General features: G+C 36.5%; 1 protein-coding gene across 1 annotated transcript; it reads right to left on the minus strand.

The window, feature by feature from the left end:
* Positions 1–7212: 7212 nt before the first annotated feature.
* On the minus strand, positions 7213–27016 carry LOC591772 (peroxisomal sarcosine oxidase). Its single transcript, XM_031000003.1, is given in 9 exon segments — positions 7213–7410; positions 9151–9226; positions 10869–10883; positions 10886–10959; positions 12557–12626; positions 13295–13477; positions 18456–18669; positions 21021–21169; positions 26810–27016. Coding segments are annotated over 9 exon segments (1035 nt in total). The 5' UTR covers positions 26912–27016; the 3' UTR covers positions 7213–7258.
* Between the last annotated feature and the right edge of the window lie 115 nt (positions 27017–27131).

Consider the following 27131-nt stretch of genomic DNA (forward strand, 5'->3'; position numbering starts at 1 on the left):
CAGATATTATTTTGTACTTCTGATATAAATAGGGGGAGTTTTGTACATTTTGTAGGCTGAATTAAATAGCCGAAGTACAGCATGAAGACCTACCAAACAAACTATTTTCCGACTTGGTTTGGGCTTATCATACTCACCAACGAAGTAACACGAAAGAGAAAAATTAAGTGCTTTCCTGCCTGCAGAAGATCATGTAAAAAGAAAAAGATATAAAGAACATTATTTAGGTGTGACAAACTCGATTGAATTATAAAAAAAAACTATATAAAAAAAATCACCATAACAAGATACAAGACAGTAATCATGATAACAATGTAAACTAAGACATTAATAATAATAATGATAATAATGATATTAATAACAATGACAGTAATAATTATACTACTATATACTACTACTTCTACTACTACTACTATAGTAATACTACTACTATTATTACTACTACTAACTACTACTACTAATAATAATGATGATAAAAAACATTAAATCATATTCTATGGTGCATGAAAAGTACATCATTAGAGCAAAAACTGGATCCGCACAACTAACCCTAACTCGCTTTCGCTAAGATAACTATACCCTCTAATGTAGTTAAGATACTTCTGTTTTTTACAATATAATGGAATATATCTAACGTAGGTTTTTAATTCAGTGCATGTCTTATAGTTCTAGGATACCTGTCCGGATGAGTAGCTGTCCTAGTGAGTAATTGTCCAGGTCAGGCGCGGATCCAGGATTTCTTAGGGGAGGGTGCCCAATTTTTTTATTTTTTTGCTCCCGAAAAATTTGAAAATCGTGCCGGCCGAAAAGTCGCTTAGTGCGTGGGGGGGGGGGGGGGGGGGGGGGTGGGGGTATAATGAGCACATTTTTTTTGTGGTCCTCCAAACTTTTAAAATTTGCAACCCCCCCCCCCCAAAAGGTAAAAATCACGTGTTTTTACAAGATTTTTTTTTCTCAAGGGGGGGGGGGCGGGCCCCCGGCCCCTCCCCTCCCCTGGATCCGCCACTAGTCCAGGTTGTAGTCCAATGGGTTTTAGCTTACCATCTTCTCCTGATTTGAGCATGAGATTTGACTGCGTTTATGTAACGCCAGGACAGCTGTTCAATATGGTAAGGATCCGTTCAGTCAGAGAAGTTATTTTGTAATATCGGCCTTGCACTAAGAGCGTAACAAAATATATGAGCCGACTAATTCAGAATTTACGGTATATATTAACCGAGGCCCTATTTTGCATATAAGAATATTTAAAATTAAAAAATCTGGAAGTAACGCAGTATCATGGCATCATAATCTCCAACATGGCTATGAAATCGTGCTTATTTCTTGAATAAAGGCTCAAACGCAAAGTAAAGTACTCAGATTTCGTTGCACGATCTTATGTAGAAGACAGGATGTGTAATAGTGCAATGCCTGCATATTAATAACTGTAGACAATAAAAGAAAAATGATGACTCTCTTAATTTTCCTTCTCACACGACTTGTAATAGTTTAATAGACGCTCTTAGTAGACAATATCGTGTCGTAATGACGGGGAGTGGCGACAACTTTATTTTACTTGTCACATATTTTTGTAAGGAAGTACACAATTTCGAGGAGCTTTGAATGTTATCACGATTTCATGTTATCACACGGCATGAAAAAGTGCAATGTTCCCTAAGGACATAAAGAAGATTTATTTATTTATTCGTACATTCATGTTAAAAGTTATTAATGCTCGCTTTAATAATGAATTAGTTTCATGCATGAAGACAGTAATTAACGTCAAGTCTTTGAAGTGGAAAAGTACGTTAACACGTTAGTTTATTAACATCGCTTGCACACGGGGGCTTCGATAGCACTGGAGCAGGTTTGTTTGTTTGTTGTTTTTTTTCAATCAGAAATAGATCCCTTTTAGCAGTGTTTTTCATGTTTTTTTTCTTTAAAAAAAATTCAAAAAAAATTCCAAAAAAAAGGAGGCGGCCCCAAAAAAAGAAGCGGGCGGGGACGCTAAACATGTATATTTTTTAATGGCCTAAGCAATAAGGCGAAAACACTGCCTCGCTCGGTTTGGCAATTTCACAAGGCTGACAAACATGACTTGATGAATTCAATCAATTCCATGGGACCTCAATGTCGATGAAAATGATATTAATAATAAATAATAATAATAATTGATGCCACAAGGGATAACTTTACAATGCTATTGCATGCGGCCATTAGTGATGTAGTTCCCTCTGTCCAGGCAAAAGGTCGGCGACGCAAGCCATGGATCACCGCAGATATCGTCCATCTCTCCCGGAAAAAGAAACGTGCTTATCACAAAGCGATTTCTAATATATACAACATAATAGATCATTGTAGGAGATATTTCAAATACTGAACAAGGATATGAATAGACTTTATAATTTAAATTCGGCCCGTGATCCTAACAGATTCTGGTTTTTCGTGAACTCTCAAAGAAAGAAATCTAATGTATCATCCTTTACAAACAATGATGAACAGATCGAATCTGTATCAATGATTGCTCAGGCTTTTAAGAACCATTTTGTAGGAAACTTTTCTGCGCTACAGTCAGAAACATGGAATGACGATTATGAGTCTTGCGTGTCCCATTTTCTAATGACCCCTCTGAAAGGTATTGAGATAAGCGAGGGAGATGTTATTAGGTGTATAGTAAGATTGAAAGTTAACAAGCCCCCTGGCCCTGATGGCATCTCCCCGGACCTAGACTTTTTCAAACTTGCCGACGTTGCTATCACTCCGATTCTAACGAAAATTTTCAATTTAAGTCTGATAATAATTGGTTCAGTAACCAGGTCTTACTTGACTCCGCTCCACAAGAGCGGTGACCGTAACCGGATTAAAAATTATCGGCCAATATTGATTTGCTCAATACCTTGTAAAATGCTTGAACGCCTAATTGTGGTTGAGCTTCCTAAGTCATTCACAAAGTTACAAGATCATTCCTGATTCCCAACACGGTGTCCTCCCGAAGTGGCCATGTACAACACAAGCTGCTACCCTCTTTTCCAGCTGGACAAAATCTCTGGACCAGTCCAAGCCGCCAAGAGATGATGCAATTTCTTGGACTGATCCAAGGTAAATCATTTCACACTTATCCAGAATCTGCACAATATGGCGTTTGCGGCGTTGATGGATACCTTCTTTCCTCTCAGATCGACAAAATTGTGTCTTGTTTAAAGGGGTAAAATCCTGGCGTGGATCCAGGATTTCTTAGGGGTGGGGGCCCAAATTTGAAATCAATTTGAAATTTAGTGTGCTGAAATTTGAAAATCGTGCCGGCCAATATTTTGCCCAGTTGGGGGAGGGGGGGGGGGGGTAGTGAGCACTAATGGTTTTTTGGGGCCCTCGAAAATGTGAAAATCCGCACCCCCCTCTTCCCCACTTGAGCGCCAGGGGGGGGGGGGGCATCTAAAAAAAAAAGGTAAAATTAACGTGTTTTTACACGTTTTTTTTCCCGGGGGGGGGGGGAGGGCCCGGGTCCCCCTCCCTCCGGGACTACTGAAAGTGACTTCAGCTGATTTCTCGATAGTCTTTGCAATCTTGTTTTATTTCGCTTTATAATAACAAATCACACCGTAGTCAACATGCGTTTAAAATTTTACCAAAAAAAATCTTCTATTTAATTGTAAATGTTCAGTTACTTACTAAAAATATTTCAGAGATTAAAATAATTGAAAACACAACCACTTATTAAACATACCCGTATGATACTAGTGAATTAGTAATCTATACCAATCTACCAATTACATCATGACACATTTTATGTAAGCTTTCGATGGACAAAAATGCCTCTCGACGACCCTAAAATCTTGCCGTGTTACTTAGCATCAACTAACATATTTTATTGCATCTAAACAATATTGAACCAAAGGGTTCACTAAAATTATTTCAGAGATTGATAAAATTGAAAACACAACCAATGACTGAGCATCCCCGCATGTTGTGCTAGACATTTTATTTCCTTAGAATTAGTATAGCAAATGTACGAATAACATAATTTCATAATTGTATTTTAGGAAAGCTTTTGACGGACAAAAATATATATTGACGACCTTAAAATTTTGCCTTCTGACCCAGCATCTTCTAAGGTATGATATTTATAATAGTAATAATAATATCAGTAATGATAATGATGATATTAATATAAATAAGGATAATAATATTATCAATTATAATAATGAACATGATAACAATGATTATAATGATAATACAAATAAAAAACATTTATTTAACAAAACAGTTTAGAATGAACGTTCATAAAGCAGATATATACAAAGCGCTTCCGAAAACATGAACATTACAAATCACAAGAGATGGGATAGACCGTATAGAGATTTACAAAAAGCATTTGCATCAAACGTAGTACAGGTAACTGCAAGAGGCACATAGCAGCTGATAAAAATAACTAAAGGAATTAAAAATATGAAAGAACAAAAAGAACAGTGAATTTAATCCTGGTGAGCGGGCTTTAACAAAATTAATTTTATTGTAAGATATTTTTGAGGGGTCTAGTGAATCCGCATCCTTTATGAACTAGGAAGATTGTTCCAGGCTTTTGATTGCTCTGAGGTATTTATATTTAACTTTATCTAACAATATTCAACTGATAATATGTAATGGTAAATATAAAGTAAAAATTCAATATCTAAAATGGATGTTCTTTCTTCTGTCTAATTCTGTTTACGAATCAACGCAACAAAAGATGTATCATTCATTAACCCAGAACATAAAACTACCAATTTCCTCTAACATATCATTTGATTGTAAATCGCCAGTGTCAGAGAAAATCAATGCCCTCGACGAAGATATACCGTAACTGATATGAAACGAAAGTTTGTAAATTTGAAGTTCGTACACATCGCTTGGCTCAAATAATTCATGGACACAACTAAGATAACATCCTTCAGTTAACGTTTTGAAATACCAAGGGTTTCCACACTAAATCTACAATCCAAAATCTTGTTCACGGACAAGTCATACATAATATGGGTAAACATCTCCCCCTTCTTTACAGAAAATTCTCGATCTACCTTTCGGCTGAAAATATATAGGCCTACTATAACATTTCCCACATTTGTCAACTCCAAAGATTGGGGGCATAGGGCTTCCTGATGATAACAAAATAATATATGTCAGTAATATTTGTGATTTAAAGATACCAATCATGAGTAGTATTAAAAAAACACCGACTTCCAATTTTGTATGCAGCACATTTGACGAGCAGCGAGGGTTATCTATATTGCATGAAGTTAGTAATTTTTACTGTAAAGCAATTCTCTCAATGCTTTCGTAAATTTGTTATATAGGAAAGACATGCGGATTAAACCGTAGAGAAATGTAGTAAGAAATTATATTAATTGTATAAATTATGCAGCATTATAAAACGAGAATTGAAAAAAAATACTTTACACTTTTTTGTTACAAGAGAACTATGTTGCATTTATGACACGAGACATAATCATTACCAATTTTTCATAGGGTAAGACATCATTCGTTTAGCGTTAGATCAACTTTACCCTCAACAAAGTATCATCACTTATTCCAAACAATATAATTCTACCATATGTCATTGTCCCAGCCTGGTCTCCTACCCTTAAAACGATGAAAACGATCACATCACCATTACCATTAAAACGATCATATCACCATTACCCTTAAACGATGAATTATCACCATTACCCTTAAAACGATGAAATACATTATCACCATTACCCTTAAAACGATGAAATACATTATGACCATTACCCTTAAAACGATGAAATACATTATCACGATTACCCTTAAAACGATGAAATACATTATCACCATTACCCTTAAAACGATGAAATACATTATGACCATTACCCTTAAAACGATGAAATACATTATATCACCATTACCCTTAAAACGATGAAATACATCATATCACCATTACCCTTAAAACGATGAAATCCATCATATCACCATTGCCCTTAAAACGATGAAATACATTATATCACCATTGCCCTTAAAACGATGAAATACATCATATCACCATTACCCTTAAAACGATGAAATACATTATATCACCATAACCCTTAAAACGATGAAATCCATCATATCACCATTACCCTTAAAACGATGAAATACATTATATCACCATTACCCTTAAAACGATGAAATACATCATATCACCGTTACCCTTAAAACGATGAAATCCATGATATCACCATTATCCTTAAAACGATGAAATACATCATATCACCATTACCCTTAAAAACGATGAAATACATCATAATTATCACCATTACCCTTAAAACGATGAAATACATCATATCACCACTACCCTTAAAACGATGAAATCCATTAATAACCACCATTACCCTTAAAATGATATTATCACCATTACCCTTAAAACGATGAAATCCATCATATCACCATTACCCTTAAAACGATGAAATACATTATCACCATTACCCTTAAAACGATGAAATACATTATGACCATTACCCTTAAAACGATGAAATCCATCATATCACCATTACCCTTAAAACGATGAAATACATTATGACCATTACCCTTAAAACGATGAAATACATCATATCACCATTACCCTTAAAACGATGAAATACATCAAATCACCATTACCCTTAAAACGATGAAATCCATCATATCACCATTCATCATTTTTAGACTAAAAGAACGATCGAGTCTACTCTGACATCTGCAATTCACCCTATAACCCTAAGATTAGTGAAAGTGACAGGTGGAGGGGGGGGGCTTGGGTTTAGAATTTATGGTGCTTCATATACGTGCGTGTGTGGGTTACTCTGATCTATAAAACACGGTGCACGAAGGCGGTATAACATGCGCCTAGAAACGATAAATATCATCGCTTTAAGGGCAATGGTGATATGATGTATTTGATCGCAGAGAGCAGTTTGCATTTTCCGCAATTCCAATATCCATCTCAGGTGATGTGGGGAGAAAAATATTTTCTTTTTGGACAGTCATATTTATTGCAACCATGTTAAGTCGCCTCTACTTCGCAGATGCTACCAAAGGCGTCGCTAGTGGTGGCGTGACCACATTAAAAATGTCAATAATTATTGTTGGGAATATTTTACCATTTTGACGGCAAATTCAGAGATTTGAAAACCTATATTTCTACAACAGTTACTGTACTCTAATTTTGCTTGATGAAAAAAGGGCATTTTAATTAGTCAGTAAAATGGAACGCCCCTAGTTCGGTATGGGACATAATGCAACGCTGATAGGCCCTGTATTCAGATCTGATCTATAACTTGGACGCTTTCGAAGTGGACGGAATGAGAGCAGAGTTGTTGAACCGTCGAAGGCTACAAGGACTGATGTCATGGCTTGGTGTCTTCCCGAGTGCCAGTTGGCATAGAATCTTACCAACCACTGGAGCCAATTTGAATCCGTGCCCTTTCGACGTTCAAGATAGATAAAGGTAGCGAAAAGGAAATAAGAATGAAGTCTCAGACTGTTGTACTTGAATCAAAACATACACGTGCGACATTATGTAGATGTTCCATGATTTCTGATGAATCTGTATTAGTCTAAATTATTTGAAATGATCAACGCCGGTTACACAACCCAATAAATGATCCTGATCATTGCTCCGTACCGGTGGTTTATTATCTCCTACACTAACCGAATTCATAACTTCAACCATGGACCTAACATTGTACTAACCCTAAACCTTTCCTGAAACCCAAAATGCAACCCTAATTCTAAACCTATAAATACTTTTGACAAAAGAGCACATTAAAAAAGAAAAAAAAATGTCCCGAAAATTAAAAAATTTGACACATCGCGATGCATCGTTCCGTAAGGGGGGGGGGGGGGGGGGGGTAAGGTCACCTTTTTGGGGCCACCCATTACCACAATTTTTTATGTTTTTTTTTTTTGTTTTGTTATTAAATTTTTTTTTGAGGGGGGTTCGACCCCCAACCCCCCTACCCCTTGCGTACGCCTGGAGCCGACCGTGTATTTTTTTGTTTGTTTACACATGCATGCAGACAGAGAGAGAGAGAGAGAGAGAGGGAGAGAGAGAGGGGAGAGAGAGAGAGAGAGAGAGAGAGGTGCGGGGGGGGGGGGGTGAGAAGAAGAAGAAAAAAGAACTTCCACAGGAGCTTCATCTTGTTGTCACGTACAAAAACGAATTAAAATATCTGACGAAAAAGTTTTATGGGTTTTACAAATCTATTTATTTTTTAAATTTTATAAACGGGTCTTTTTTAAGCACAGCTTAAAGCACCACTGCACTACTGATAGCTACTTGCGCCCTCTATACAGCAAACAATGCCTAATCAGTGACCGCTGGTTCCCCATGATCCCCTTTTTCTTATGTTAATTGAGAGCTGATTTGTTAAGATAACCACCTGTCAGTGACCATGCTGGGTGGTCTAATCTCTCCTGGCCAAACTAGTACACACGGGCTTAAAAACCACAAATATTTAGTGGAATCTAGGCGTGAAGTCACGTATAATGATGTGGTATTGTGTAGTTTAGTCAACAACAAAACACGGTTGAAAACCCCCCAATTATTTAGCGGAGTCTGGGCGTGAAGAATGAAGAATCAGCGAACGAACCGACCCATTTGTATAAATTGCGAACGAACCGGCCCATTTTCATAAATTGCAATCAAAGGAACCATCCTTCACCTATAGCAATTATGCTCAGTGAACTGTAACGGACGCCACACTTGGATAATAAAATAACAATATCGTGAGTTGTAGCTGTAGCTCCTTTGTCGGGTGCTTAGTGATTAACGTCGGTTACTGACCTACATACAATAATGCAATTTTGACTATATACAATAATACTATAACATACCAAGCAATGAATAACAACTAGTTTATCACTAGGCAAACGTGTGCTATATTCGAGTGCATATTGGCGTATCGGTATTCGGTATTCAGTACAGCAAACAGGGTGACGTTTTAAACTGCCTACTTTAACAACATTTTTCATAAACTTGGATGAATGTTGCCGATATAAACACATAGAACTCTCTGTTTCTCCCTCACTCACTCACACGCACACAAACAGGAGCAAACTTATTACAAACACGAAACATTGTTCGACGAGGCAGTGATATAACAACATGGAAAAAGTGAAACAAACAGGCCTACATTTACGACAACTATATACACAATTTACCTGACATTCCACAACCAATGATGATATTGGAGTGCAACGGATGTCTGTCAAGAATTAGCTCATTATCCGGTGTTCTCTGAAAAGGAAAAGTAGAACAATGTGCAAAAGAATCATAAAATAGTACACCAACCTAATAATTCGATTTTTTTCTCTGTTAAAGTCAGTTAAAGGCTCTGTTAAAGTCCTATCAAGATTAATATCTGTATCGGGAGGTATTGCCCTCGGAATAAATTGTTGTCCAATGCCTATATAATTGTCATGTAGGCACTCCTTAAAGGGCCGTTGGGAGCTGTAGCCACCCCCCTTTTTTTTAGAGTTAGCTTAACCGGGGATAATAATTTCTTTTTCTTTTTCCGAAGAATTTTTTTATTTTATCATTCTTGAGCAAGAACAAAACAATAGCGTTTGCGTTTGATAGAAAGAACCCGCTCAACTTCATAAAATCATTTAAGCATTTTCTTAAAAGAATTCAAAGATAGCCGTTCCATTTTGCATTTCGCAAAGACTATATATTGTTTTGCATATAAAATGACAAAATTAAAGATAGATTGCGTGCCATCTGGGAAACCAAACAAAAATATAAGCCAATAACAATAGTTGTCGCCATGTAAATTGCTTTCATTGCGGGTTCAATTTCAGCCATACATCAATCAATTGAGTTTATTTGGATGTTTTGTAACCACTTAATTGGTTTGTATACCTGTGACCAGCCTCGGGTATCAAACTGAGGATCTTATTCACAGTGTCAATCACCTCCAAGTATAAGTAAATCATCTTTGTGCTTAATACATTTTATCCAGTCGAACATTCTTTTTGTAAAACAACTCTTTTTTCTGATTTTACAGTCGGAGCATATACAATACAAAGTACATCTTCCTTCTGTTTCTAAATCTAACAGCAACAGCTCTTCCATCAAAATGTACAAAACTTTTAATTTTTCTATATCATTCTTTATCCTGATTAGAATTACAACGCCTTTATAGAGTGTAAGTTCATGGCTTAAGAAAAGAAAGTTCGCCACATTTCTGATTTAATGATGTTTCTAGTTCAGAAGTTAAACAAATTTCTTGCAATATAATGTAAATAAATTAGAATTAGCTATGCCAATAATGTGAAGATATTTGTTGACCTTAGTAGTCGATGTAAAATTCTGCACTGAAATAACGAAGTTTCGTAGAAAGGAAACATTTTAAAGAAATAGTGTAAAGTTTCTTCCAGTCTTGAACAGGTTCAGTTAAAATTGTAGTCCATTTCATTTCCGAAATCGGAACTTAAGGATCTTTGCAACAGGAATTTGATGAACATATTTGCATACTTTGAAACCTTCTTTAAGTTATGCAATAATTCTTCTTGGAGTGTCTTGCTTCAGCTTGGTATACTGTAGGATACTATTTTTTCATTCTTTTGGAAGTGCAGAGATTAATGAGTAGAAGTAAAAAAAAAAAAAAAAATGACATTGAACTTTATATTTTTAAACAAATGTAATATGAGAATAAAATTTACCATGCTCATCTAACAAATGTCTTATACAAGTGATTCCAGTATTTATCCAATAAATACAACATTACCATCTATTCTTATTAGAGGGGGATTATAATGCTATAGGTCAGCCCCCACACACACATCCAAACACGACTCGGTTACATATCGCTTAAAAGCATTACAAAAAATGAAAATAAAAGTAAAGACAACAACTTTCATTACAGTAACTGCCTTACCGTATACATGCATGTGTTTCGACTATAGCTGGAGTACTGTGTAGTAGTGGGAAGCGTTTCCTGACGTAATTACTGACTTTCTCGATGTCCACTGATGTTCATTAACCATACTGGAATCTCGCTCATCGGGATCAACCGTACCTACTCCACCATGGTAGTTGATCTAAAGAAACAAAGGAACAATGATAGATGAATGAATAGATAAATGAATAGATATAAAGAAATTCATGAACAAATACAAATGAATAAACTTAATTAATACATAGATAATCTAAAATAATATTATATAAATACACGGTCGCAATGACTTAAGTTCCTTTTTTGTCACCCTTTAGCAAAAAAAAAAATCGAAAGGGGGGGGGGTTCTCCAAAACACAGACATAAAAAAAATGGAGGGGGGTTTTATGAGGTTAATCCTAATTACTGACTTAAGGACGTAGTCCCCTATTTAATAAGCATAGTAGCATACACATGCTTTAGCAGTCACGCAACACAAAAACTCGCCAATTATTATTCAATTACAATCTGAGAATGTAAACTATTATCTAATCTATTAGGAATAAATAATTGTCAAAATCATTCCGTAAATTAGGGTAAATTTTGTTTATCCCACCTTTGTGACCAACAGTGTAGATATATATATATATAATATATATTTTACTAAAGGCGTCATTAGAGGGACATTTGGAGTGAAAAAAATGAGTCATTAAGTAGACATTGTCATTAGAAGGACAATATGGTGTCCTCTTAACGTTTTTTACGTTTTATTTCTCATAGAAGCCCAATTTGTTTATACATCTCTCTATACATATGTAATTCCACTAAAGGTGTCATTGGAGTGACATTTTGAGTGAAAAATGAGTCATTAAGTAGACATTAGGGTTAGGGTTAGTGTAAGGATTAGGGTTAGGGTTAGGGTTAGGGTTAGGTTTAGAGTTAGGGTTAGGGTGGGTTAGGATTTTTATGATGTCCGCTTAATGTACCATGTAGGGTTATATATATATATATATATATATATAATATATATATATATATATATAAACCTAAACCTAACCCTAACCCTAACCCTAACCCTAACCCTAATGTCTACTTAATGACTCATTTTTTCACTCCCAATGTCCTTCCAATGACGCCTTTATAAATTACATATATAGAGAGAGATATATAACAAAATTGGGCCTTCCACAACAAATAAAACGTAAAAAACGTTAAGAGGACACCAAATTGTCCTCCTAATCAAATGACTCATTTTTCACTCCAAATGTCCCTCTAATGACGCGTTTAGTAAATTATAATATATATAGCAAACAACTAAATTATTCACACCCCATGTAAATTTAATATTTGTTGTATTTTATTGTAAATCAACAATGGAAGTGGCCTGATTTTATTAGGGCCTTTGTTGAATACTATTAGATGTAAGTTCTGTGTCATATTCTCAATTAAGAAACATAAATCGGAACAAATATTTTGTGCACATACTTATCATTACAAAACTTGTTAAGGGTTTGAATAATTTAGTTGTTAACTGTATATATATATATATATTATATATATATATATATATATATATATATATATATATATATATATATTTGACGTAAACTGGACATTTTACCTTCATCATGCCTTGATAACTAACAGAAGTTAGACCGTAGGAAATGTTTCAGCCCTAGCCCAACGTCAACGAAACATGGGCCAATCATCGTACGCGCCCGGGGTCTTTGGCTGCCAATATAACACGTTTATCCGCAATGCCTAAGTAAAATGAGGAAGGAGAGAGAGAGAGAGAGAGAAAGAGAGAAGTATGTGTGTGCGTGCGTGTTTGTGTGTGTGTGTATGTATGAGAGAGAGAGAGAGAAGAGAGAGAGAGAGGGGAGAGGACAAAGGAGTAAGAAAGAGAGAAGACGAGCCCAGAGAGAGTGTGTAATGTGTTTCGTGTGTGTGAAAGAGAGATGTGTGAGGGAGAGAGTGTGTGAGTGAGAGGAGAGAGGAAAGGACAAAAGGAGTAAGAAAGAGAGGAGCGAGCCCAGATGGAAGAGAGAGAAAACAGAAAATAATGAATGCTAATGTCACGAAAATTCCGGTGATTTCTGTGGAGATGGTTCTTTCACTTGACTTTCAATCCTAGGGTTGAGTGTCCCAGCCCGGCACTTACGTCATTTGCTAAGAAAAGAATCCACATTTGCCACTCTCCATCCAGGAGGTAAATGTGTACCTGGTAGGACTTTAATTGCTGGAGTAATTATTGCAGGGATCTCCAAAAAAAAGCATTGACGCTGATGAGGCTTTCCTCGGTAAATAAAATTCTTATTATTATTATTAATATTATTGTTATCGTCATCATCATGTTTTATTACTATTATTAATTTATTATCATAATCATTACTTCTTATTATTGTTGTTATAACCAGCTTTATTCTTACCGTCAAGGGAGGTTGTAAACCAAGCGGTTTGAGGAGTTTAGATGCCCACGGTCCTGGTGTAAGGATAACATTATTCGTCTTATATTCTCCTCGGCTTGTTTTGACTGTCACTATGGCTCCCGGTATGATGTCCTTTACTTTCTCTTCATCTTGTAAGCGTCCTCCGTATTTTATAAATAAGTCCTATGTAAATAAGATATATTAAAGAGTGGATACGTCACCGGACTGCGAATCACATGGTTCGTAGTTCGAGTCCCGCTACGGCCAGGGGCGTAGGTAAAGGAGGGGGGGGAAGTCCTGTCAGGATATTGTCGGTAGAATTGCGCTGCCGTCGGGAAAAATGAGAAAAGGGGGAGGAAAAAAATGAGAGGGAAAGGGAAAGAAAAGAGGAAAAAAGGAAAAGAAAGGAAAAGAAAGGAAAGAAAGGAAAAAAAAAGAAAAAGAAAGAAATGGAGAAAAGAAAAAAGAGAAGAAAAAAAATAATAAAATAAAATAAAAAGAAACATGGGGTGAAAGAGAGGGGGGGGGGGGGTAAGAGCCTGAGAAAGGAGGCGTGGGAGTAAAAGAGAGAGAGAGAGAAGGGGGTTTGTTGGGTGGAGTCGTCTCGTCGAGGAAGCAAGAAAATACCCATAGATATGTTGCTGTGTCGGGTCAGCTGTGTCGGTATTCTTCCTCGAGCCTCGTGTACTATATCAATGCAGAAATTTGAAGTCGATGAGATGTATAATGTCAGCAAAAGAAATCAGAGGTTTAATATTTTCCGGGAAACTAATTCAGCCAAAGATTAAGAGTCGAGAACAGTACAACGAATCATCTTCTTTCTCTGGTTGGAGGGGGGGGGGGGCTGCAGTCAGATAAGGATTAAGAGATGAGAACGGTATCAAACGAATGGTTTTCTTTCTCGATCTAATTATTAAATGAAACGTCATAGCTTCTGCGCAAAGCGTAGGAAGGGCGAAACAAGAATTAAGAGTCGGGAACAGTACAATGTATCGTCTTCTTTCTTTAATAATTTAATAATGGGGGGGGGGACTGAAAATAGTTTAGCTCCTGGCCCCGGGTTTATAGGGTTAAATTTGTAGACATTGGACATTGGGATTATATATTTGTCGGTAATTGTGGCTAGTTTTGTCGGTAATCAGTGGTCTCTACAACCCCCCCCCCCCCCCACACACCACACCACTGAAAAAGTTCTAGTGAAGCCCCTGGCTACGGCACTAAGGCGTCCTTTGGCAAGACATTAGTCTAATTAAGCTCAGATCCTCCTCTTTCATTTGATGCAACTCATAATGATGCATATTTCACGCATGAGTGATTAAAAATAATTTGAAGAGAGGAAACCAAAAAGTCTTTTGGCGGGCGATATCTGAATTTCAAAGAGAAAATCACATTTCTAGAAAGTTCAATTTCTGCCCTTTCATATGACACCCCAATCAGGAAAAATGAGCCAGGACTAACAAAGTTCTGTTTGTTTAAAATAGTGCTTGCAAGTCTTAACTCCGTTTCGTTGACGATCAGCCATGCATAAAGTATTTCGTCTTCTTTCTGCATTGCTGATCGTTGCCAGTTCTGGGTCATTTTTCCTGGTTGAGATGTCATATGAAAGGGCAGAAATTGAACTTTCTAGAAATTTCTTTGAAATTCAGATACTGCCCGCTAAATGACTTTTTGGTTTCCTCTCTTTGAATTGTTTTTTAATCACTCATGCGTGAAATATGCATCATTATGAGTTGCATTAAATGAAAGAGGAGGATCTAAGCCTTACAAATAATATGCGTCATTTATTAATTATAATTGTGATTAAGTTATGATAAAGCATCGATAATTATCGGTTTTCGTTTTTTCTGGGACGCACTGTACATAATACCTGGCAAGAGTCAAATCCATGAAATGCTAAAGCTCCATATTATGACAACAATGCTTAAGCCGGGGTAATAATAATTGTGAGGCGCCAATAGTGTCAAGTCTGACAGACATAAGCGCTTTACAAGAACCCACTACTACTAGTATAAAGTACCAATTTGCGTCCGTAAGGGTGCAGACCTCTGCTACACTAAGCCAGGCGCGGATCCAGGATTTCTTAGGGGGGGGGCCCAAATTTGAAATTATGCGAGCCAAATATTGGTACGTAATGGTGACCAACAGTGACGTAATGCGGGGTCGGTGCAGGGAGGGGCGGCCGGGTTTCCCCCTCCCCCTCCGCGAAACGCGGAAGCTTTTACGTTTCATTAAATCATTAGAGAAACAAAACGATTCGTTGCACAGTTCTCGAAAATAATTTTCGTCTGAATTTTGTTTTTCCCCTCTCGCGCGAAGCGCGAATTTTTTTAGGATTTATTAAATTATTAGAGAAAAAGATGATTCGTTGTAGAGTTCTCGACTCTAAATTCTCGTCTGAATTCAGGTTCCCCCCCCCCCCACCACGCGAAGCTTTTAAGTTTCCATAAATCATTAGAGAAAAAAGACGATTTGTTGTACCGTTTTCGAAAATAATCCTCGTCTGAATTTAGATTCTCCCCTCTCCCGCGCGAAGCGCGGAAGCTTTTACGTTTCATTAAATCATTAGAGAAACAAAACGATTATTCGTTGCACAGTTCTCGAAAATAATTCTCGTCTGAATTTAGTTTTTCCCCTCTCGCGCGAAGCGCGAAAATTTTTAGGATTTCAAATTATTAGAGAAAGAAGACGATTCGTTGTAGAGTTCTCGACTCTAAATTCTCGTCTGAATTCAGGTTTCCCCCCCCTTTTAAGTTTCCTTAAAGGCACACTGTCCTACTTGTAGCTACTTGCTCCCTCTATAAAACTTCCCCAATCGGTGCCTGTTATTCCCCATGATCCTCTCTTTCTTATGTTAAATGAGAGCTGAGTTAATGAGATAGCCACCTGTCACAGTGACCTCGCTGGCTCGCTGGGCGGTCTAATCCTTCTTGCTGAAGTAGTAAAGCCTACCTTTAAATCATTAGAGAAAAAAGACGATTCGTTGTACCGTTTTTTCGAAAATAATCCTCGTCTGAATTTAGATTCTTCCCCCTCCCGCGTGAAGCGCGGAAGCTTTCACGTTTCATTAAATCATTAGAGACACAAGATGATTCGTTGTACAGTTCTCGACTCTTAATCCTCGTCTGAATTTAGTTTACCCCCTCCCCCTCTCCTACGCGAAGCTCGGAAGCTTTGACGTTTCATTAAACTATTGAAGAAGAAAGCGATTCGCTGTACCGTTCTCGATTGTTAATCCTGTCTGGGGCGGCGGCGAAGCCGGCCCCGGAAGCTCAGAGGTTTTAGGCGTTTAATTAAGGTCATATGAGCATATATTTTTTTGTATACCTTATTATTTCGTGACACTGGCAGGTAACTATTTGGCGTTGGGTCCAGGGGGCGAAGCCCCCCAAAATCACGGGTTTTAGGCATTAAATTACCGTCAGATCAGCATCTAAGGGCCCGCCGTAGGGCCCTATAGGTGGGATCCAGGGGGCAGAGCCCACGGAAGCTTAGGGGTTTTAGGCATTTAATCACGGTCAGATGAGCATATTTTGATGCCTCATTATTTGTTAACACTGGCAGTTAACTATTTTTTCTTTCTTGCTCTCATTCTATTTTATTTCTCTTAACATACTTTTTCAGAAAAAGTGGGGGGGGGGGGGGGGAGCTCGAGGCTCCCGATCCCCTCCGTACTTCGGGCCCTGACATGTAGGAATCTCACGAATCATATTTCTTGCCTGGCTGCAAATTTAGGAATTTGTCATTTTCCAACAAACACATACAAACGTATAATTTACTAAAAGTGAGGAAAAATCTCGGAAATGATGTCATTTCAGCATTATTTGTAATCCCCTGTTGTGGAATTAGAAATAAACCACGTTTGAATTTGATTTCCACTAAGCCCCCCCCCCCCCTATCAGTACGCCAGTATCTCCTCTTTTCCTTTCCCTTTCCTTCCTTCTCTCTTAATTTTTATGGGGGGGGGGGGGGTCAACAGCCTGGGAGGCAAGGCCCTTTCGGCCCCCCGATCTCCTTCTTCCCCCTTTTCTTTTCTTCTTCCTCTTCTTTCTTTCCCTTTCTCTCCTCTTTCCCTTTCCCTTCTTTTCCTTTCTTCTCTCTCTTTTTTTTTTTTTTTTTTTTGCGGGGGGGGGGGGGGGGGCCAAGGCCCGCTCGGCCCCCCCCCTGGATCCGCGCCTGCACTAAGCAGCACCCGCACCCTAGAGGGGGCAAACTAGCATCTTAGACTTTAGGGGTGCAGCCATTTGCTACAAATTAAAGCAGCACCCCATAGGGTGTAATTCCGCGCCCCACTTTGGGGGACGCAATTCTGCACCCTACTTTTAGGTGTAAACTTGCCCCCCAGAGGGAGCAGATGTGCACCCTTAGCACTTAGCTTTATTTAAAATATAACAAGTAATAAGACTTGACCTCCTCTTCTACTTCTGATTAAGTCTGCCTCCTTCAAAATTATTGACTAAAGATTTTTTTTAAAACAGGATAAAGGGGTGTACTACGGACAACCGGACACATCAGGGTTTGGTCTTACACAGTGTAATACATGAGCTTCATGATATAATTGGGGGGGGGGGACATGCCCCCCTGTCCACCGCATGGTTGACGCCCATGAGCTATAGGTGTACACGTCGAGTCCGATTGCGTCTTTATTTTTAACCTAGGCAAGCCATCCTTTTAATTAATCAAAGCGGCTTGGAAAGAGGCCACAACCAATTAGACTTTGATTATTTTTTGCTTTGCCTCACTTTTTATAAAGGCAAAAATAGAGGGAATAAATACTGGGTTTCGAACCCACTACACTAGGATTATCGTACGCTGACCCTACCAACGATGGGCTGATGAAAGATGGGTTTGCATTATAATAACTCTAATTCTAACCCTGAGAGGGGTTGATAGTCTGTAGAAGATTTTTTGAATAATTATATTATGAAAAAGTGAAATCAATGACTAGTCAGGTGAACCTTTAAACTAAGTTAAACAAATATAGGAAATAAACTTAGGTCAAATTAAATGTTTAAAGTTTTAAAAGTTTCAGTTCATTTAGGCTTAGACCTACGATTGGCAAGAGTTTTTGCCTGCAAACTATAAGGTGGTAATGGTGGTGGTGGTGGATCGTGGAGGGGTGGGGGGGGGGGCTGATGATCTGTTATAAATGCAAATCTCTTACCTGATAGCACTTGAGTGCCTTGCTTGCTGAAAGTACCCCTGCCGCTTTATCGATGAAGGTGCTATAGTGTGGCTCATGTCTGTAATTAGGATATCTTCGCTGTCTCTCTTCATGACTGATTTCCTCGGCATATCTACCAAGGGTCTTTACATTGAATAATCTCCGATCGTAATTGTCTCTTCCTGGATCGGACATCACTAACATACCAGTTTTCCTAATTAAACAGATGGTGGATATCTAAATTTTAAGAAGGGTTCGCTCTTATCCTACGTGCCTACTTTTTCTGGCCTAGGATCGATCGATCAATGAATCATTTTAGTCAATCATCCAAAATCAATCAATCAATAAATCAATAAATCAATCCATCCAGCCACCAATCAGTCAATCAATTAATCAATCAATCCATCCAGCCACCAATCAGTCAATCAATAAATTAATCAATCAATCCATCCAACCACCAATCAGTCAATTAATTAATCAATCAATCCATCCAACCACTAATCAGTCAATCAATTAATCAGTCAATCCATCCAGCCACCAATCAGTCAATAAATTAATCAATCAATCCATCCAGCCACCAATCAGTCAATCAATTAATCAATCAATCCATCCAGCCACCAATCAGTCAATCAATTAATCAGTCAATCCATCCAGCCACCAATCAATCAATCAATTAATCAATCAATCCATCCAACTACCAATCAGTCAATCAATTAATCAATCAATCCATCCAGCCACCAATCAGTCAATCCATTAATCAGTCAATCCATCCAGCCAGCCACCAATCAGTCAATCAATTAATCAATCAATCCATCCAGCCACCAATCAGTCAATCAATTAATCAATCAATCCATCCAACCACCAATCAGTCAATCAATTAATCAATCAATCCATCCAACCACCAATCATTCAATCAATATTATTAATCAATCAATCCATCCAACCACCAATCAGTCAATCAATTAATCAATCAATCCATCCAACCACCAATCATTCAATCAATATTATTAATCAATCATCCATCCAACCACTCAGTCAATCAATTAATCAATCAATCCATCCAACCACCAATCATTCAATCAATATTATTAATCAATCAATCCATCCAGCCACCAATCATTCAATCAATTAATCAATCAATCCATCCAGCCACCAATCAGTCAATCAATTAATCAATCAATCCATCCAACCACCAATCATTCAATCAATATTATTAATCAATCAATCCATCCAGCCACCAATCAGTCAATCAATTAATCAGTCAATCCATCCAGCCACCAATCAGTCAATCATTTAATCAATCAGCCATCACAGAAGATAGATAGATAGTGGTGATTATTTTACCTGACAGCTAAGAAAGCAATAAATTCTTGTTAGTAAGCAACCAGAAGACCGACGGATTTAGGTCCTCTCTGAGGGACCTGGCAATAGCGCATCGACTTGATTTCGAACCCGGGTCACCGGATTACGTGACCACTGCTCTACCGACTGAGCTATCGCACCTCCAGAAACAATCAACCAATCCACCCATCTACCACCCACTCACTCACTCAATCAATCAATCATCCAATTAATCCATATAATCCATCAATTATCGTCAGTCTAATCAATCATCCAATCATCCTCCAATGAATCATCTAATCATTCAATCAATCTATCATCAGGTATAATGTCCCGAGGCCAGGGTTGGCAGTTTTGCTCCTCCATCTTATTTAATCTAATATTTCATTATTGATTTGTATTTATTCAGACATTCATTAAAAACCAAACATGGCTGGGGATGCAGCAAACAAGTTTTGAAAAACCTGTATAGGGCTGCATCCCTGATAAAAAATGATAACAGTAATTCAATAATACAAGACAAATGATTATAAAAACGAAATAAGAAACAAATACATATAGGTAAAATAGTTATGGAGGTAAATATGAATAAAACAAACAATCAGATTTTATAGCATGTAAACTTTCTACTGGATACAGTAAATTATTACAATTACTGAAATTAAATTATTAAAGAGTTGAGTATAAAATTGTGCGGAGGTGTCATTATCAGGTGATATTATTAGGGAAAACTTACTTTATTTGACCAAGTCCCCCCCCCCCAAAAAAAAAAAATAATAATAAATAAATAAATAAATAAAAAATAAAATAAAATAAATAAATAAAAAATAATAATAAATAATAATAATACAAAAATCTTGGATACGACACTGCCCCATCCTACCCACCTACCCACTCTAGGAGAAGCTGGGTACTTAATTAAAGTCATAATTGGCTAGCAGAAACAAATGCTTAATGATACATTTAAATACATTCTAATCTATCAGCAATCTAATATGGCACCCATGAGCTGATTTAGGGGGGGGGGTGGTCCTCTTTTAAACCATAAGAATACCAAATAAATACGCCTGTTGTTACGTTTTGTCCCCCTCACTCAAGGCTTGTATTTTTTTGTTAAAGATTTTCGGCATTGCGACCCCCCCCCCCTCCCCCCCCCCCCCCCCCCCATCGAGAGAAAATCCTGGATCATCCCCTGATTGTATGCTTATAGGCTGTATACAGTACCTGTAAAGTTTTGTATTTGTCTCTACTTCAAGCTGAGCCCAAAGTGGGTAAGCCTCTTCCATCATTTTAGCATAGTGTTCCTCGGCGTAGGCATAGCGTATTACCCGGCCACCTCCGTGGGAGCTGCTTCGAGAGTGTGGCAGAGCGAACTATAATTATATAGGGAGTTAATAATAAAATATTGATGAAATATCGTTTCGCTCAACCTATTCAAACTAATGACTTTAAAATATAGAAGTGAAGAATATAGATATAGGCCTACTTCGTTCCATCCGGACTTAATTCGCGTCGGTCGGGTAATCGCGGTACATAAATACGGGATTATCCGACCCGATCCGACGTGAATAACCGATGGTTCGAAGGCCATAATTATAATACAAGATTTAACGGTTGCTGATTTGGACGAATGAATCTAGAGTCGGACGCTCTTCAAGCATTCAAGTCGGAGAATTTAATTGTAAAGAAAACTGGGTAATCAACAACGTAAATATTGATTTTAATGAACATAAAATAATAAGAGATATGATAAGGGATACTGTTAGAAAATACAATTCGGAAATATAAAAAGTTAATTTTTTTTTTTTTTTTAAATCTTTTTGGTATATCTAGACCAGCAGGATAGTGAAATAATTGTTGTTTCTTTAAAGGTAATACAAAGTTTTGGGAAATTTTGAAAATTGGATGGATAGTGACTCTTAACCATTTTGATATATTTGGATGCCCCTGTGGATGTATTATAAGCACTAGAAAATGTATCCCCTAAAACAGTTCTGCTTCTGAGAAAAATTGAATATAAAAATGCGATCCTACAATATTGAGTGATCGTTGTGCTCCTGTTAAATTTAGATAAATTTCAAATAGCGTCTACGGCCGTACAATGGTAGCTGCGACCATGAAACTCTCAGAATATGTAGTTGTGATATAGAATTTCCCAACGGGAATAGCCAATCGGTCGATTTTTAGTCAAGAAACATTGTTTTATAGTGTAATTAATATCTTGAACTTGAGAGTAAGCTATACAACATAAAGAGTTTATTATTTACAATTTCATAACTTTATACTCGATTTCAAGCGCGAGAACGATCACTCAATATTGTAGGATCGCATATGCTTCCAATATGTTCATTTGAACCAAATGTATGACCCCATACCAAAACTTTGTATTACCTTTAAAGGTATAGACCAGTTTTGGAAACGCACCCCTCTCAAAAAATTAAATGGAAGCTCTTATTACCAATCATGTGAAAGAATTTGTTTTGACTAATACGTGATGATACAAATTTGGCCGGGAAAACGCCTACTATAACAAGCCAGTTCACGGTCGCAGTCTGAGCATGAGCAGATAAAGGTCATTGCAGGACAAATTGTGAAATACATGGAGACAAAATACTGGATACGTGCTAATGAAATTGATGTAATCATTATTCATTAATGCACAAGCAGATACACAGGTGGAAGTATTCTTTGAAAAGGGGAAACAAAGGCTGTTTATGTAGCACCTCAATCGCTGTAGGATTGATTATTTCAAAATGTACAAAGTGGGACCTCTTCATGTTTTGAAGATCTGTGGATATTCGGGGTCATTTGGGACATGTGCTAACCGTGAACTGGTCCATTGATATATTTACTAAATTATCATATCTATCCGGTCTGGATAGATATCGCGTAGTCCCATATACATCTTTCTGTGTACAGTGCTTGTAACTTTACCAAGACTAGGCCAAATTTCTTATCATTTTGATGATTCCAGAACCTTGCAGTACACACCAATACTTATATGCTAGATGATCAACCTTTTCTGATTGATTCCATAACGTCTCTTTCACAATGCAATTGCATGACCAGAACTGGTCCATACCTTTAAATAAAAGCAGGAAACCTGACCTATATTGATATATATTTTATATTCTGAATTATTCTGCATATGGCGCTAAGTAAACTTCAAGCCCTGAGGTCCCGTTGCGCCCAATTATTTGAATGGCTACGGCACGGTATCTTTCTTTCATACAATCAGTCCACATGAATTAAATCAAACATAATTTCTGCATGCTTTGCATGTGCACTTCATTTTAAATTGATTTTGCATCTTCTTTCATATTTTATTTTAAATAATACTGTATTGTAATCTTAATTGTAGTCTTAAATAAATTCTCTTGTTAGTGTGAGTGTTGATGATGTGTGATTTCCCATTTCCCTTCTCCTCTCTTTCTAACTTAGACCTTAACAATCTGTTCAATACAATTACTATTAACCCTGTTGACCACGTACGTAACTTACCTAACCAAATATCCCATGATGATTTTGTTTACGATGACAATGATGATATTATGAATGATGATATTGATCCCGACAGGAACTTCAATCTGTTTGATATTTGTAATAAATACTGGTTGGCAAAAGATTTTAATGCAAACTCTGAGTTTCAACATGGCGATATTTTCAACCTGCTTCATTTTAATTCGCGTAGTTTATATAAGAACTTTGATTCTATTCATGTTTTTATTTGCCAGTTAGACCAAGAAATATCTGTATATGAATTTAGTGAAACGTGGATCCACAGCAATACTCCAGTTTCATTATTCAATCTCAGTGGGTATACTTTTTTTCATAATGATAGGGGAAAATGTAGAGGCGGTGATGTCGCAATGCTTGTGCAAAATTCTCTGAATGTGGTTGTAAGACAGGATTTGTGTTTGTTAGTGGCAATTTGTGAAACACTCTTTCTTGAAATTTATATGCAAAACAAAAGAAATGTTATCATTGCTGTTGTATATAGAGATCCCCATACAATTTTGAACAATTTAATTGTGAAATTGATGCTTGTTTTAATACAGAAACAGGAGAAGGAAAATAAAGACGTCTACACTATGGGTGATCTTAATATTAACTTGCTGAATTCTTCTACTGTAAATCAGGTTAATGACTTTGTAAATATTTTGTATAATAAATCATATCGTCCATTGATTGATAAGCCTACACGTATTTGTAAATCATCGACAACGCTTATAGATAATATATTTATGAATGTTTGCAGTAAAGATATTAGTTCTGGTATATTTTATAACGATATAACAAACCATTTGCCAATTTTTTCTATTACTTAAAATAATCTCAAAGAAAATAGAAATACTAATGCTAATAAATCCAGAAGATGTCTTAACTCTACTGCTATTGATTCTATAAGAAAAGAGTTAATTCATCTTGATTGGTATGATATTGTTCAGTTTAATAATTTTGAATTCGCATATGATCATTTTTTTGAATAAGTTTAATGATGCTGTTAGTAATAAACGCTCGAAAGGTGATCATAAAAAGAATTCTTCACCAAGAAAATCATGGATTAATTTTTCTTTATTAAGATGTATCAATAAAAAGAAAAAGTAATCCATGATTTTCTTTATAAAGAATATTGTAAACACGCAATGATACATGTCATAATAAATTCAAAAGGTACCGAAATGTACTGAATCGTGAGCTGAAAGCTGTTTGTGAAAAATACTTTTATGACTTACTACAAATTAATAAAAATAATCTTTGGCAAATTATTCATGAGCTAATTTGGAAAAGTAAGCAAGATAAACTCCCCACTTTTTAATGACAAATGATGTTAAAATAGGAAATGACAATGATATTGCTGAAGAATTCAATTAGTATTTTTCAAGCATTGCTTCTCTTGCTCAATCTAAGTTTAATCAATAACCGAAAACTCACTTTAGTTATTTTCTTAGCCATTATTGCAATAAGTCAATCTATTCGTACCCAACATGTGAAATAGAATTAATTAATGTTGTTTTAAAAAATGTAAAATTCTAAGAGTGCAAGGTTTGATGACATTAACATACGTTATTAAGAAAGTTATTCACCCAATTGCTGTTCCCTTGGTTCATATTATTAATTTATCTATATGCACTGGCTCTGTCCCAAACAAAATGAAAATTGGTAGAATAGTGTACTATAAACTACCGTATTTTGGAATTCGTAGTGTAGTTTTAGACTGTTTAAAAAATATTTACAGAATAGGTCCCAATATACAAGGTATAATAATTTTGATTCATCTCTTTCCAAGGTTGAATGCGGAATTCCACGGGATCCATACTCGGTCCCTTGCTATTCTTGCTGTATATTAATGATTTGTGTAATGTTACTTTGTTTTTCATTTTGTTTTATTTGCTGATGATACCAATATCATTTCTTCACATAAAGACTTTAATACACTCCTACATAAGACTAACGAAGAGTTAAGCAAAGTAGTTCACTGGTTTGATTCCAATAAGTTAGTAATTAATCATGATAAAACATATATTTTGTATTTCTCTAAACCGAATATTAAGTTTCCTCCTCATACAATCAAGTTAGAATTAATGATATATGCTTGAATTTTCTGACTCCGGGAAATTTCTTGGAGTTTAATTGGACAATCAACTTACTTTTCAAGACCATCGTATATACTAAAAAATATCTCTCTTAATTTTGTTTTTTTAATCGGAATTATCTGTAAATTGCGTTCTATTCTACCCCCAAAACATCTATTCATGCTATATAATTCACTTATACTTCCTTTTATTCATTATTGTAACATTACCTGGGCCGAAGTTGGGAAAAACAAATTAGAACCATTTCATAAATTACAGAAAAAAAGCCTTATTAAGCGCCATTTCGCCCCCCTTTTTTTAATCCAAAACATTTAATATTTATCATATATATATGAATTTAAAGTTGCAGTATTGATGTATCAAGTCAAACATAAAATCGCTCCAGCCAATATAAATAATTTATTTAACTTTAATAGTGATTTTCATCAGTATTACACACGTTCAGCTTCCCAATTTCACCTTCCTATAGGACCAAAGATTTTTAATAATTTTAATTTAATCATTCGTCCCTGTTCAACAGCCTCCTCCTTCAAAGTCTTACCTACAAGTCACTTTATTGATACATATACATCTTGATTTCCATATATTTTAAACAATTGTTTTACCTCATATGTACACTGTCATGTAATCTCTCTTTCTCCGTCCATGAATGGACGGAGAAAGAGAGATTACATGACAGTGTACATATGAGGTAAAACAATTGTTTTACATACTCATACACTCACCCTCTTTACTTCATTAACAAGGTAAATTACCTTGTTAATGAAGTAAAGAGGGTGAGTGTTTGAGTGTGTGTGTGCGGGTGTTTGTGTGTGTTACGTGTGTCTGCTTGTGATTATTAATGTTTTACTTGTAATTTGTTAATTTTGTAAAAGGGCATGCACCAGTCCACAAGATCTTGATCTTTTTGGTTGCCCCTAACGATATGTTAACTTTATAGATGATTATGTCAACATATTCTATTGTATTATACTATTTTTTAAATTTGTATATCGTTGAATAAATGAATTTCATTTAGTTTAATATGATTGTTATGTCAAGTAGGCCTATAATTTCAGATTTCCCAGCCTCAAAATTCGGATAAATGATTTAGGTGTACATTGTCTAATAAAGGGTCATCCCATATGTCAAAAAAGCAGTTACAGAACTGTTACATAATATAAGTAAAATGTTTCTATATAATTGTGTTCAAAGATAACGGTTTTTTAAATCATTTTTTGTTTGTTATGCCGCAGGTGCCTATCGTGACAAAAAGTCCAAAATAATATGTAAATGTCTCCTCAGCCCCCCCCCCCTCTCTCTCTCCCCACTCCCTTCCCTCTCTCACTTCCCCCTTTTTCTCTTTCTCTCCCCATCCCACTTTCTCTGTGTTTTTCTCTCTTTCTCTCTTCCAATAATTACCGTTATGTTACTAACCTGTTCGAGGAGAAGGGTGTCCAATCCATGTTTGGCACACCAGTAGGCCGTAGATGACCCCTCTATTCCTGCCCCAACCACTACCACGTCCAAGGTAGCCATGCGATCAAAATGTAGTCCTATATAGGTTTTTATCACAGCAAACGCATAATCATAGAATACAAATGTGAACGTGTACTTGAAATGATCGAAGGTTGTGTATAATTCTCTACTATATACTGTAGATGTATTTTCATTGGTACGCTCGAAAAAGGAAGACAGGGCTAGATTTCCAGCTTTGTTGTATAACGCCAACGATATGCCAGTTGAGTAATTCTATTCA

The sequence above is a fragment of the Strongylocentrotus purpuratus genome, unplaced genomic scaffold (assembly GCF_000002235.5).
Source record: "Strongylocentrotus purpuratus isolate Spur 01 unplaced genomic scaffold, Spur_5.0 spur5_scaffold_6, whole genome shotgun sequence".
In the NCBI taxonomy this organism is placed as follows: Eukaryota; Metazoa; Echinodermata; class Echinoidea; order Camarodonta; family Strongylocentrotidae; genus Strongylocentrotus; species Strongylocentrotus purpuratus.